This window comes from Diabrotica virgifera, chromosome 9 (assembly GCF_917563875.1).
Source record: "Diabrotica virgifera virgifera chromosome 9, PGI_DIABVI_V3a".
Taxonomy (NCBI): domain Eukaryota; kingdom Metazoa; phylum Arthropoda; class Insecta; order Coleoptera; family Chrysomelidae; genus Diabrotica; species Diabrotica virgifera.
This window is the reverse complement of record NC_065451.1, coordinates 17,860,717-17,875,643: the sequence shown is the minus strand read 5'-3', so window position 1 is coordinate 17,875,643 and position 14,927 is coordinate 17,860,717. Positions and strand designations below refer to the sequence as shown.

The following is a 14,927-nucleotide window of genomic DNA, read 5'->3' as shown; positions in this document are numbered from 1 at the left end:
TCCCATGCGGTACGATTCATTTTCAATCAAATTAAGTCAAAACATAAATTGAAAAGAACGTCGATGTGTATATACATTTTGTATACTGTATACTATATACTACACACATCGGCGTACGTTTTACTTTTTGTTTTGACTTAATTTGATTGAAAATGAATCGTACCGCATGGGAAAAGTTATAGCGGACGGACTATACAGTGGAACCCCGATAAGTCGGCCCCCGATAACCCGGAAGTCCGGCTGAGCCGGACCGATTTTCATCAGACAAATATTTCAACAACAAATATCTACTATCCGTTGCAAGATAATTCGGATGGAATTCCCCAGATTATTTTCTGTTTGATATTGGCCCAGTCTCTTAATATGGAGAATTCCATCCGAATTATCTTGCAAGGGATAGTATGTATAGTATTTTTACTACAAAAGTGATATTACGTAGGTCAAAATTTTTGAAGTAAGAGAACTGTCAAAACATTAGAATGTGACTTTTCATCATTGCCATGTTTATTATAAACATGGCAATAATGAAAAGTCACATTCTAAGAGAACTGTCAAAACATTAGAATGTGACTTTTCATCATTGCCATGTTTATTATAAACATGGCAATAATGAAAAGTCACATTCTAATGTTTTGACAGCTCTCTTACGTCAAAAATTTTGACCTACGTAATATCGCTTTTGTAGTAAAAATACTATAATATAATATTTGAGAAATAATGTGTATTTGTGGCGGCGGCAGAGCGGCGGTCATTGTCTCCGATTTACCGGAAACAACAGGCACCTGTTATTCCTTTATTTATTTCAAACTGCCTTAGCATTGTTTAAAAAAGACTTAAAGACTATTTAAAAAATTCTGTTTTAAACAATGGTCTTAGTTTTCACTGTTCATAACATCGTTCCGATTGTGACTGTATTGTGTGTAGAACAGTCTTGTATTGTTTGCTTCCGTTTGCTTAGGTTTGTGTTTGCGTGTTTTTAATAATTTAGATGTGTAGGTACTGTGTATACAGGGTGAGGCAGATAAAAGTCCTATTAGAAATATCTCGAGAACTAAAGAAAACAGAATCATGAAAATTGGAATGAAGGGGTTTTGAAGAGTGGTCTCTTTAATGAAAATATTTTCATCGATTTGCTACTTCCGGTTATACCGGAAGTGGCTTATAATTTCGTTTTTAATGGAACATCCTGTATATTTTTACATTTTTGGATTCTCCTGGATGTCTTCTTTCTTAAATATGAGGTTTTGTAATGTTATACAGGGTAGTTTAAAAGATAATTACGTTTTTTTCTTAATTTCCTAGCAACATTCACACCCTGTAGAATTGTAGTAGTTTGACATCAAAAACTCTATTTATTATTCAAATGATTTTTAATATAGTCTACTTATGTTAAAAATTATTAGTATAGCTAAATGTTGAATTATACTATACAGGGTTGGTCGAAACTCGGAAAGAGTATTTTCTGAGTTTTCTTAAATGGAACACCCTATATTTTATTATTGTAATAAAATGATATTTTATGCTACTGTTTTATTTCTTAAGCATTCCCTATACCTAACTGCTTTAATTTGTGTTATTGGTGATTCAAGCCAAACATTAATTTCAACAAAAAATGCGTGAAATTTTATTAGGTTGACCGTGAAAACATTCAATCACAAATAATTTTTCGGAAATAAATACATATTAATCTAGACTGATCTTTAGTATTGCCAATAATGATATAATAGCCAATAGCTATCAAAATACCTACTTAGTTAACATTCTTGTCGCGATTAACAATTAAGCACAAATTAAAGCATTTAGGTATAGGGAATGCTTAAGAAATAAACAAGCTGAAAATGCGAGCATTATCATAACGAAAACTTTGTTTATATACGTATTTAAATTCATAATATGGAAAATTGCTATTACGAAAAGTTGTTTAGAATTAAAAATTATGTTTTAATGTGCAAATATATCATTCTAATTTAAATGTTGTGAACTACACTGCGCGTCATAGAAAACGGGCACCCCAAAAAATAGGTCATTTTTCATGTCTTGTATCTCGTAAACCTGTGGTCCGCTTTAAGTAATTTTTTCAATATCTTATGGCATTATTCTTTAACAATATCGCTGTATATAGTAATAATGTTGTTGCTAAACAGGTAAATTTTCATTGTATACCTACCGGGTGTACCAATCAAACTGTGTTTTTTCCCTAAAGTTTGCAACACCCTGTGAAATATTCTAGTATTTATAAAACACTGAAATTAAAGCCCTACAGTAGCCTCAGGTTTTCTTAATATTCTGTTTCATGATTCATTCGCTTATGTTGGATAGTACAAAAGTTATTAGGTACTTTAATAATTAGGCATGGTCTTTATCAGTACAGGGTGTTTCTAAATGCGAGAACCAGGGCGACAAACTTTAAGGGGTAATTCTGCATTAAAAAATAATGACAGTTTGCTCTACAATCGTATGCCCGCAAATGCTTCGTTGCCGAGATACGGGATGTTGAATTTTTTCTTACAAATTGACGATTTATTTATTGCTTAAAAATTGGTTGAGATATGCAAATAAAATTTGGTGGGTTTCATGACGTAGTTATTGCACATTTTTTGACATACAATTAAAAATTTTATATTCACCATTGGCGTGCATACGTGAATATAAAATTCTTAATTGCATGTCAAAAAATACGCAATAACTATTTCTTAAAATCCACCAAATTTCATTTGCATATCTCAACCGGTTTTAATGCAATAAATAAATAGTCGGTTTGTAGGAAAAAATTCAACATCCTGTATTTCAGAGGCGAAGCACTTGCGGACATATGTTTATAAAGCAAATGGTCATTATTTTTTCATGCAGAATTACCCCTTAAAGTTTGTCGTACTTATTTAGAAACACCCTGTACTGATGAAGAGCATGGCTTGTTGTTAAAGTACCTAACTTTTGTATTATCCAATATAAGCGAATGTATCAATAAACAGAATGTTAAGAGAACCTGAGGCTATAGTTGTATTTTAATTTCAGTATTTTATAAATGCTAGAATATGCCACAGGGTGTTGCAAACTTTGAGGAAAAAACACAGTTTGATTCGTACACCCGGTATACAATCAAAATTTACGTGTTTAGCAACAATATTATTAAAGCGAAATTGTTAAAAAAAGCTATAAGATATTGAAAAAATTACTTAAATCGGACCACAGGTTTAGGAGACACTTGACATCAAACATGACCCATTTTTTGGGGTGCCCGTTTTCTATGACGAGCAGTGTATAAAGATACTTTACTCGAAATTCATATTTTTTATATACCTCGTATAAAATTAATAAAAATTGATTCGTGATAGTTGCATCACAAATCTTAGATCAAGAAGAGCTTTTTATGAAGAATAACTTTTCTTCGTCAAATTAAAAATACAAGATTTATAAATGAAAATGATGTTGGTATCCATAATTTGAGAAAATTCGTCAAATATTATAATTTTTTATTCCAAACAACATTTTAAGAACAATTTTCAAATATTGTAAAATACATAATATATAAAGATACTTTTTACTGATGAACTGTAGTAGCATTGTATAACAAGACCAGTAGTAGTACTTATGGAACAGTATATTTATCATTAAAGGGGAGGCCGTATACTTAATCGTACAAACCTTTTGAAAGTTATTAATACATTATTGCTTTCAAAATATACTCAAATTTTATTTTTATACATTTATTACACATAATATTTTATATAATAATTAAATTCACTATAAAATGTCATTTATATTTTATTAATAGCTAAATAATTTAAAATTTAGTTTGACATTCACGAAGTGTCAAACTCAAATGTAAATAATAACATTTGCTTTCCTTAACAAATTCAGATTAAAAAAAGGAGCCTACTTCCTAATCAGAGATTTCAGCTGACGTTTCGTGCGTGGTATGAAATAACCGGATTGTGACGTCACATTTTAGATTTTGAGGTCGATTATCTCGAAGACGGTTAGAGATATCGAAATGCCGTTTTCATATTTGGATTCAGAAGACAAAACTACATAAGAATCCATCGATACATCTGCTCTAAGTATTGCAAGAGCGGCAACGCAATAACACACAGACTTTTGCAAATTTATAAACGAAAAGTTTTCGTTGAAAAGTACCATAAACTGTCTTTTCATTGCAATACTAAAATACAGAGTGCTCCATTTAAGAAAATTTAGAAAATCCTCATTCCGAGTTTCGACCAACCCTGTATACCAAAATTTAACATTTAGCTATACTAATAATTTTTAATAATCTTACATTATATTAAAAATCATTTTAACATAAATAGAGTTTTTGATATCCAACTACTACAATTCTACAGGGTGAGAAAGTTGCTACGAAATTAATAAAAAAAACGTAATTAGCTTTTAAACTAACCTGTATAACATTACAAAACCGCATATTTTAAGAAAGAACACATCGAGTACAATCTAAAAATGTAAAAATATACAGGGTGTCCCGTTTAAAAAAACGAAGTTTTAAGCAACTTCCGGTATAACGGGAAGTGGCAAATTGATGAAAATATTTTCAATAAATAGATCACCCTTCAAAACCCCTTCACTCCAATTTTCATGATTCTGTTGCCTTTAGTTCTCGAGATATTTCTAATAGGCCAGTCATCTAATACCGTATTTTATTCATTTTTATCTATTCTCCGGCTAACCTAGATTTTCGACAACCCGGATCGACCGCGGTCCCGATTAATCCGAGTTATCGAGGTTCCACTGTACATTGTAAATTATGTTTCGGGAGTGCTCCTATTAGCATTTAACGTGTCTTTTATATTAGAGTTAAATTTAGTACCTATAGGACAGTAAAGTAGCAGATTAGGTTAAATATAAAATGCTGTTTAGTCTTAGGATTAGGAAAAAAAGTTCAAAATCTAATTGTGCTGATATTAAATTAAAAATATAGGTACTGCATGTTTCATTTGCTAGACGTAAAGGCTGTGTAAAAAAGCTCAAAACTCAGTTCAATTAAAAGTCTTTATTGCTTCATCATTTAAAATCAAAATTAATCTTGATAATGCTGTTTATTGATGTATTCGCTGACATCGTAGCTGGCAATAATACTCAAATGGTCTCCATCGAACTGGGCGAATTCCGGCAGACTCGTAAAGTACTAAAATAAAAAAAAATATTAATATTTATACATCGTTAAATATAATGCGTAATAACTACACATCTTAACACAATAAAGAACTGTGAGCTAATTATAAAAAGTATAGGTACTAATAAACAGATGGAAGATACATTTTCTAATTTGTGACAAAATGTGATTTTATGAAGAAAATTACACATATAGCGAAGGCGCAAAAAAAATAAACATGGGAATAAAAAAGACGGAATATGTAAGAAACTCCTTAAATTAGAAATAGAAAATACAGTTTATTATTAAATCTTGTCCAAGTACTTCTCACTTGTTCCATGTCAGAGCATTTTCAGAGGCATTTCGTCAAAATTGGGAGGCTATCCAGTACCTCCAGGAATGTCGTAAATATTCACATACAATTACACAAATAGCAGACATAAGACAAAATAGTTTAAAAGAAGTATTCTGGAGGCTACATTATGGGCAATGGCAGGAAACAGAATCATTCAGTCTTCTGCAATTGCTAAGGTTGATAAAAAACCAAGGAACTCTAACTACCCGACTAGTTCATATAACAATTCCACAAAAGTATAGAAGATAGCATTAGTACACAGAAACCATCCTGATACTATACTAGATCAGGCTCATAAATCTGATCGTCAGCAACTTGAAACAATTAGTGGATGAGGCTCCTATCTATCGGAAGTAGTAATGAACTTCTACGGTCCAATAAAACAACTTCTAGCCTGTCCAGGAACCCTGTGGGTGAACTCTCCTTAAGATTATACCAAGAAATAGACTGTTGATCTGATGTGAGCTAAAGAGGGTACTTATGTGGGAAGGATAAAAGTTTGAGTTTAGTTAACTCCAATACAAGGTGCCTATGGTCGTCAGCCGCGTCCCAGAGAAAAAAACAGATTAATCAATTATCAAAATTCGATTAAGAAAACAAAGCCACGACCTAAAGATGGAAGACTGGTTTTTAAAAAATTTGAAGATCGGGGAGGATGCACATATGACTCCGGAGACAGAGACTCATGAAACAATTATCAGGATTTGCCTAAGATAACAAAATCAAATGCTTAAGTTGTATTTTTTCCTTCCTTGTTGATGACTGCGGGAACAGAACACATTTTCCAAACTACCCTTGTTGATTTTACTATATATGATTTTAAGTTGTAAAACTGTATGAAAAACCGATTGAAGAGATCCGCTCCATCGAGATCTTTACAAGGTATTGAGGGTTACTCATTTTAAGCAAGGCATATTCTTCTTCTTCTTCTTTTTATATAGACATTATTCTGTCTGTTTTTCAATGTGCCTCCAGTAAGTTGTCATTCCATCGTTTTCGTGGTCTTCCCACTGATCGTCTTCCTATTGGGGAACCGTCTCTCGCCGTCCTTACTACTCTATTTGCTGTCATTCGGCTTATGTGGCCGTTCCATTCTACTCTTCTGCTTTTCATCCAGTTATTAATGTTGTCCACCTTGCATCTCCTTCGTATATCTGCACTTCTAGCTCTACCCCACAGCGTCTTACCATTCCTTTTTCGCAATGTTTTCATCTCTGCTGTTTCTAGCATTCTTTTTGTCCTTTCTGTATCAGGTCGTATTTCTGCCGCGCATGTCATTATTGGTCTGATGACTGTTTTGTAAATTCTGCCTTTCACTTCTTTTCCGATGTTTTTATTTCTCCATATTGTTTCATTCAGGCAATTTGCGGCTCTGTTTGCTTTATTCACCTGATCTTCCACTTCTTTTTCGATCTTTCCGTAACTGCATAGTGTGATGCCTAGATATTTAAACTCCATGACTTGTTCTATTATTTGACCCTCCAGTTCTAATTTACACCTTATTAGATCTGCTGTTATAACCATGCATTTAGTCTTTTTTGGGGAAATTAACATGTTAAATTTTCTAGCGGTTATATTAAATTCGTGCAGCATACGTTGTAAATCATCTTCACTTTGAGAGATTAGTATTGCGTCCTCTGCGTAGCAGATTATTTTAAGTTGTTTTTCTCCCATTTGGTATCCTTTTTTTGTTCTTACTTTTTTTATTATTTCGTCCATGATCAGGTTGAACAACAGAGGACTTAGGGAATCTCCCTGTCTTATCCCATTACCAGCTTCAATTGGGTCAGTTAGTTCTTCATCTACTTTTACTTTTATTGTGTTGTTCTGGTAGATATTTTCGATTGTTTTAATTATTCCTAGAGGTACCTCTCTTGCGTAAATTAATGGATAACGTCCTTTAATTTTACCATGTCAAATGCCTTCTTAAGGTCCACGAAACATAAGTATGCCGGTTTGTTGTATTCTGACGATTTTTCTTGAATCTGCCTCATTGTAAATATAGCGTCGGTGCATGATCTTCCCGACCTAAAACCTTGTTGTTCTTCTGCTAATGTTATAATTTTATTCAGTTTGTTTGTTATCACTTTGGTCGTCAATTTTGGTGTTGTGTTTAATAAATTAATTCCTCTGTAATTCTCCGGGTCCGATTTTTCTTTCTTTTTGAAGAAAGGTATTAGGATGCTTGATCTCCATTCTTGTGGTATTCTGTTTTGTTCTATTATTTCTTGGCAAGGCATATTAAAGACTTAAAAAAGTATCCTTTAAAACAATCAGAGTTTTCGATGACTCTAATCAAAGTTCTGCATATGAAAATTTGCAGAACCAGAAGATTCAGGTTCGGCGGAACTTACCAGGCCAAATGTGAACCCTATGACCCTGGTCCTGGTGGACAGCGTATGTATATACAGCGTGTCCCATAAGTAGCGGAACGGTCGAATATTTCGCGAAATCAACATCGGATCGAAAAACTGAAAAATACGTGTTTAATAATTATCAAAAATCTATCGAATAACACCAAACACGACCCCCACTCCATCCCCTGGAGGTGGGGTGGGGGGTAACTTTAAAATCGTAAATGAAAACCCCAGTTTTTATTGCAGATTTGGATTCCCTACGTAAAAGTGAGCAACATTTATTTGAGAAATTTTTTCGAATTGTGTATAGATGGCGCTATAATCGAAAACACCATTTATCGTGATACTATAGGTAAATTATAAAAACGGTCTAATATCTCAAGAAATACACTTTCAAATGAAAGACCAAAAAATACTTGTTTAATCTTTTTCAAAAATCTATCGAATAACACCAAACATGACTTTCCACCCCACCCCTTGGAAGTAGGGTGAGGGTAATTCTAAAATCTTAAATAGGAACCCTCATTTTTTATTGCAGACCTCAATTTCTCATGAAAGAATAAAAAACATTTATTCGAAACATTTTTTAAAATTGTGGATAGATGGCGCTGTAATAGAAAAAATACGATTTATTGGCGCCGTCTATCAATAATTCTAAAAAATGTTTCGAATAAATGTTACTTATTTTTTCATGAAGAATCAAAATCTGTAATAAAAAATGGGGGTTCCTATTTAAGATTTTAAAGTTACCCCCACCCTACTTCCAGGGGGTGGGGTGGAAAGTCATGTTTGGTGTTATTCGATAGGTTTTTGAAAAAGATTAAACACGTAGTGTATTGGAAGTGTATTTCTCGAGATATTGACCGTTTCTATAATTTACCTATAGTATCACGATAAATCGTTTTTTCCGATTCTAGCGCCATCTATCCACAATTCGAAAAAATTTCTCAAATAAAAGTTAAAAGTAGGGGATTCAAATCTGCAATAAAAACTGGGGGTTTCCATTTACGAATTTAAAGTTACCCCCCACCCCACCTCTAGGGGATGGAGTGGTGGTCGTGTTTCTTGTTATTCGATAGATTTTTGATAATTATTGAACACGTATTTTTCAGTTTTTCGATCCGATGTTGATTTCGCGAAATATTCGACCGTTCCGCTACTTTTGGGACACCCTATACAGGGTGTAACAAAAATACAGGTCATAAATTAAATCACATATTCTGGGACCAAAAATGGTTCGACTGAACCTAACTTACCTTAGTACAAATATGCACACAAAAAAAGTTACAGCCCTTTGAAGTTACACGATAAAAATCGATTTTTTCCGATATATCGAAAACTATTAGAGATTTTTTATCGAAAATGGACACGTGGCACTGTTATGGCAGGAACATTTTAAAAACAAATTATAGTTAAATTTGTACAACCCATAAAAATTTTATGGGGGTTTTGTTCCCTTAAACCCCCCCAAACTTTTTTGTACGTTCCAATTAAATTATTATTGTGGCACCCTTAGTTAAACACAATGTTTTTAAAACTTTTTTGCCTCTTAATATTTTTTCGATAAACCAGTTTTAATCGAGATACGGCTTCTTTTTTAATATGTTTACATAAACATTTTATGGGGGTTCTGTGCCTTTAAACCCCCCAAATGTTTGTGTACGTTCCAATTAAACTATTATTGCAGTACCATTAGTTAAACAGGATGTTTTTAAAACTTTTTTGCCTCTTAGTATTTTTCCGATGAGGCACCTTTTATCGAGATGTGGCTTCTTTTCTAATATGGTTCAAAATATACCTCAAACTGTAATTTATAAAAAAATTTCATATTATTACCGGGTCTCTACAATCGTACGTAACAGTATACAAATATGTGGTGGATTTGACAAATATTCAAAATATCTCGATAAAAACTAGCTTTCACAAAAAGTACTAAGAGGCAAAAAAGTTTTAAAAACATTGTGTTTAACTAATGGTACCACAATAATAAATTAATTGCAACGTACAAAAAAGTTTGGGGGGGTTTAAGGGAACAAAACCCCATAAAATTTTTATGGGGTGCACAAATTTAACTATAATTTATTTTTAAAATGTTCCTGCCATAAGAATGCCACGTCTCCATTTTCATTAAAAAATATCCAAAAGTTTTCGATATATTGGAAAAAATCGATTTTTATCTTGTAACTTCAAAGGGCTGTAACTTTTTTTGTATGCTCATTTGGACTAAGGTAAGTTAGGTTTAATCGAACTATATTTGATCCCAGAATATGTGATTTAATTTATGACCTGTATTTTTGTTACACCCTGTATAAGGGAAAAATGCACAACCGATAATAATATAATAGCAACGATAATAGTGTGACTGTGGATAAAAAACAAACGAAGAAAGTGGTAAAAGTATGTCTACAAAATAGCCACTGATAGAATAATGTTATTAATGAATCATGTAACGAAAAAACATCGTAAATGGAGGAATACTTTTTGGGCGACTTCTTTGATAGGATAGATGAGACCAAAGCACTTTTACATCATCTCTACCTTTCATCACTAGAAGGAGGATTGAAAATAAATTTATCTAAAACCCAGATGACGACAAATCTTGTAGTCGGCGGAGATATAAGCATGGGCACAAGATCCATAGACCAGGTAATTGCCTATAAATACCTAGATCACGAGATTCACGTAGGAAAAGATAACCAAAGCATTGAGCTTCTCCGTTGTTTAAGACTGACTTGGGAAGTCTTTGGCAAGTTGAACCATATTTTCAAATTGTCTGACATACTAATTAGAAGACAAACCTTTAGTCAGTGTGTCTTGCCAGTGTTGACTTATGGAGCGAAAATTTTGACCATAACAAGGAGAACAATGCAATCCGTGTTGCTCAAAGGGTGATGGAGCGTGCTCTGTTGAGCGTTTCACTGCTATACAAGATCCCTAGCCGCCAACTACGACGAAGATCAGGAGTGCCTTATGCTCTAGAGAGAATAGCAACACCGAAGTGGTACAGGGCGGTTGACGTGGCTTGAACGACAGACAACAGTTGGACACTGCGTATGTTGGAATGGATACCAAAAGATGATGCCTACCAAAGTAGAAGTCTTTCACCAACACTTGACTGACTACCTAAAACGTTGTCATAGGAATTGAACACAAGAGGCACAAGATCGAGACAAAAGGAAGATTCTGAGGGGATCTATGTCTAGCAGTAGAAAAGCGAAGATTGAATGATGATACTGATGATGAGAAAGATTTGTTGATGTTGAAATTATTTTAAATTATTGTCTCAACTTTTATAAATCACATTTTTTTTATTTTTTTTTATATCATTGTTTAACTATATTATATCGATTGAAAATAACAACTACTTGATATTTTATACTTACCGCAGACAAGCCAAAGCTCTCATAAGCACTACAGTCTTCAGGAAGTAGAATATGGACTTTAGCATTTATAGGTTTATTGTCAGGTTTGTATGATTTTACTTTTTCGATATAGTCTTTAATGGCGGGTAAGCCCTGTTCTAAAAGTTTCTTATTTTTATCGTTAAGATCAGTTCTGTCTTTCAGCACCATTTGAACTCTTGATTCCAAGTTTGAACTATTGGTAAGCTTTTTAATAATCTGAAAAAATGAATTTGATATCATAAATTTTTAAATATAGTTACAAACATATTTTGAGTGATATTGATTTATGTGAGTTTGAAGTCTGAATGTAGGCAACACAGCTGACATGGCAGTGTTATAAATGTGGCATATCTAGTTGAAGAATGGTGTGGTCTTGTATATTAGTAGGAAGTTTTTTCTTTTCGGAGATTTAATAATATGTTAAATTAAATAGACTGCTCATCAAAAATTGTGATATTATTAAAAAATGCTTTAAAAACAAAAATATTCATGAAAATTCTTTATTATAAAATAACTTAAGATCATTCCATCTCTGTGGTATCAAAAATTTAACCAACTAAAAAGTTTCGTAATAAAATAAAAAACTAAAATTTGAAAATTATAATAATAGTCTCCCGTTTCATACCGCTCACGCGGCTTAGTTCTATTTGAGTAACACCAATATCCTTAATAGGCCTGGATCCCGCGTACCAAAAAAAGTTGATTATTAGCAAGCTGAAAATGTGTTAATAGCTTAACGGTGTCTAGTCGGACAAACTTTGATGTACAGGAACACTGGAACAGTGGAAGTTTTAATTGTGGAACAGGTTAAAAATTTGGACCGTCAGACTATGAAAACGTTCCATGTATTTTGTCGGAGAGAACTTCCAATTGATTTGTTACCCATTCATTAAACTCTCATGCAAAAATCAGATTTTTTTTGATCACTTATCACCTGTCATAATTCCTGTCATTTGACATGGTCTACGTGTTGGACTTATTAAAATGCCCAATGGGTGATTAAACACCCTCTGATTTTTGCATGAGAGCTTAATGAAATAATAACGGTCAATTGGAAGTTCTGTCCGACAAAATACATGAGACATTTTCGTAGTCTGACGTTCCAAATTTATCCATAACCTGTTCCACAATTAAAACTTCCCCTGTTCCAGTGTTCCCATCCCAGCAAACAGGTTTGAGCCCAGTTACGTGATGATTACGTTAAATTTACGGCAAATTTCAACGAATACGTAACTCCGTTATTTATGACGGGAAAAAAAACGTATTTCAGTGCCAAATCATTCACCTATATATTAGTGCTTCCTTTATACATGTTTGAAATTAGAATAATATAAAATCATAATGACGAATATAGTACATGTTTTTATAATAGGTGTGAATTTCGGTTACATCGCAAAGGTACGTTTATTTCACGTAATAATTACAAAACAGAAATAACTTCCTTTGGTTAAATTTTGAGAAATATTTTGGAAAACAAAATTTTACAACGGTGTTGGTTAAATACGTATCGCTTGAATTTTACTCACTGTATTTTATGGACTTCGAAAAATTAGATGTATTTCAAGTAAAAGTAATGTAAATAATACCAATATTTAAACAAAAAGTTTATGATTTCGCTTTTAAAATGAGTTAGCATAACTATTTCAATTCAAAAGCCATTTTTTTCTTTAAAAATATCACAGGAGCTAAAATGATGTTGAGTCTAATTTTCAAATCGCGCGCGGTGATGACGTACTGCCAAGCCTTTCTCCTCCTTTAAATACTATCACGTGACCACGGTACGTGACTAACATAGTTGGTTAGAAAACTAAATTAATCGATTTATCGAATAATAGATACGTTTCGATAGAATTATTTTTTTATATTATTCTGGTATTAAAATAGATTTTTAGTAAGACCAATTAGTTAATATTAGAAGAAATTTCAAAACAAAAAGAAAATACGTAATACTAATTTAAAGTAATTAGAATAGTTTAACTGTAATTTAAAAATAATCGATTTTTATAATTGATGATCATAACCTCTAATATCAGCTTCTCACATTTCTCACAACAAAAAGTGAAACGTGAAGAGCTTTATTTCCCTCGTTTTATTTTAAGCGGGTTTATTTATAATAATGTCTTTCGTATTAACGTTTACCTCACACCTCACTGCTCGAGGGTTGAAGTGCCGATGATGCAATTAGAAAAAACAAGAAAGTGTCCTCCTCGAAATACAAAGTGACCTGTGTTGTGTTTTGTGTTGGCAAATTTTTTAATGTGTCTTTAGGTCGGTACCATTTTTGGTTCGTTATCTTGTATAATAATTATATAAGACAAATGTTTTAAAGTCTCTAAATTCTACTAAATAAATACATTGTTAATACTTTATATGCTTGTTTTATTTATATCATATGAGGACAATAATTACGTGCTTCATAAGTTAATCAAAGGTCGAATTATTTACGTGAACCGAGGACGAATCTTTCACGTGAAAATTAATATATGCATTCCCTAAAAGATACGTTAATCAACACGTATTTGCAACGTGAATTTCCCGAAACATTTTATTGCTATTTAAGGTAAATAACACGTCTATTGAAGACGAGTTATTCACGTAATTTAAAGACGTATTTTCAATGTGACATTCCAACCAAATTTTCACGTGAAATTCACGTAAGCAATTTACGTATATTGGTGACAAATGTACCCAAAATTCACGTAATTAACACGTCGGTCTGTTTGCTGGAATACATCAAAGTTTGTCTGACTAGACACCGTTAAGCTATTAACAAATTTTCAGCTTGCTATTAATCAACTTTTTTTTGGTACGCGGGATCCAGGACTATATCTTTTGACGAAATGTTTATATGCCAGTTTGTTAGTTTGTTGTCACAAATATGTATTTTTTATTTAAATAGCAAATACATACCTCTGGGTCACTAATGTCGAAAATTATTCGCAATAAATTAATTTCTAGCTGTTGGCCTTCCCCGATGTCTTCCAGCCCTTGTTGAATACGCAGTGGCGCACTATCTACGAAGAACAGGTGAAGATTTTTGTTCTGCTTGGATAATATTTTAGCGATTTCAATAGCTAAAGCACCTCCTGTGGAGAGGCTGACAATGTTGTAGTTGTTCCCAGAATATATTTCTGACATTCGCTGAAAGATAAAAAAGTGTTATGGAATAGTTTTACTCTTTTTAAAAGATACAAGTGAAAGAAAAGACCCTATAAGAATATGTGTAACTAAAGAAGATATTGTAAAGCTAAAATAGTAAATAACTAAAAAAATCTGTAGAAAGACGTCTTTTTCTTCATCTTCCGAGAAAATGAACAGATCTTGCAACTGATTGTACAATTATGCGAAATTATTTTAATAATTTCAGTTATTTGAAGTGTCTTATAGATGTGGTTTAAATGAAGTAGAAGAATAATCGGTCATAATCAAGTCACATGGGCAAGTTTCACACGCAGTAGTTCATCGCGGATAAAATCGGGATAACTTGTCTGCCTGTTTTTAGCGGATACATTTGTACACATTACTGTTTGCGTTTTAAACTAGCTCACAAGGAGAAAAAGGGTTCGTTTATTATGAAATATGGAATCATAGAACTTCGCAATAATTATCACGTTAGTGTTTTTGTTGAGCTAGGCGTTATCAGTGGCGGAAGATACAAAAGCGAAAAGGGCGTCTTTTCTGTCCGGAATTCACAATCATAG

At 32.7% G+C, this 14,927-nt stretch overlaps 1 protein-coding gene across 2 annotated transcripts in view; it reads right to left on the bottom strand.

Annotated features, from left to right (window-relative positions):
* Positions 1–4,993: 4,993 nt before the first annotated feature.
* The window catches only part of LOC114328490 (fatty acid synthase), a 147,638-nt gene continuing 137,704 nt past the window's right edge, over positions 4,994–14,927 (bottom strand). For both annotated transcript variants that reach the window (XM_050661743.1, XM_050661742.1), the window contains exons 25-27: positions 14,137–14,367; positions 11,206–11,442; positions 4,994–5,143 (exon numbers count right to left, since the gene is read on the bottom strand). In XM_050661743.1, coding sequence (XP_050517700.1) covers positions 5,036–5,143; positions 11,206–11,442; positions 14,137–14,367 — 576 coding nt within the window. In that variant the 3' untranslated portion in view covers positions 4,994–5,035. The remainder of the gene's footprint in view (positions 5,144–11,205; positions 11,443–14,136; positions 14,368–14,927) is intronic.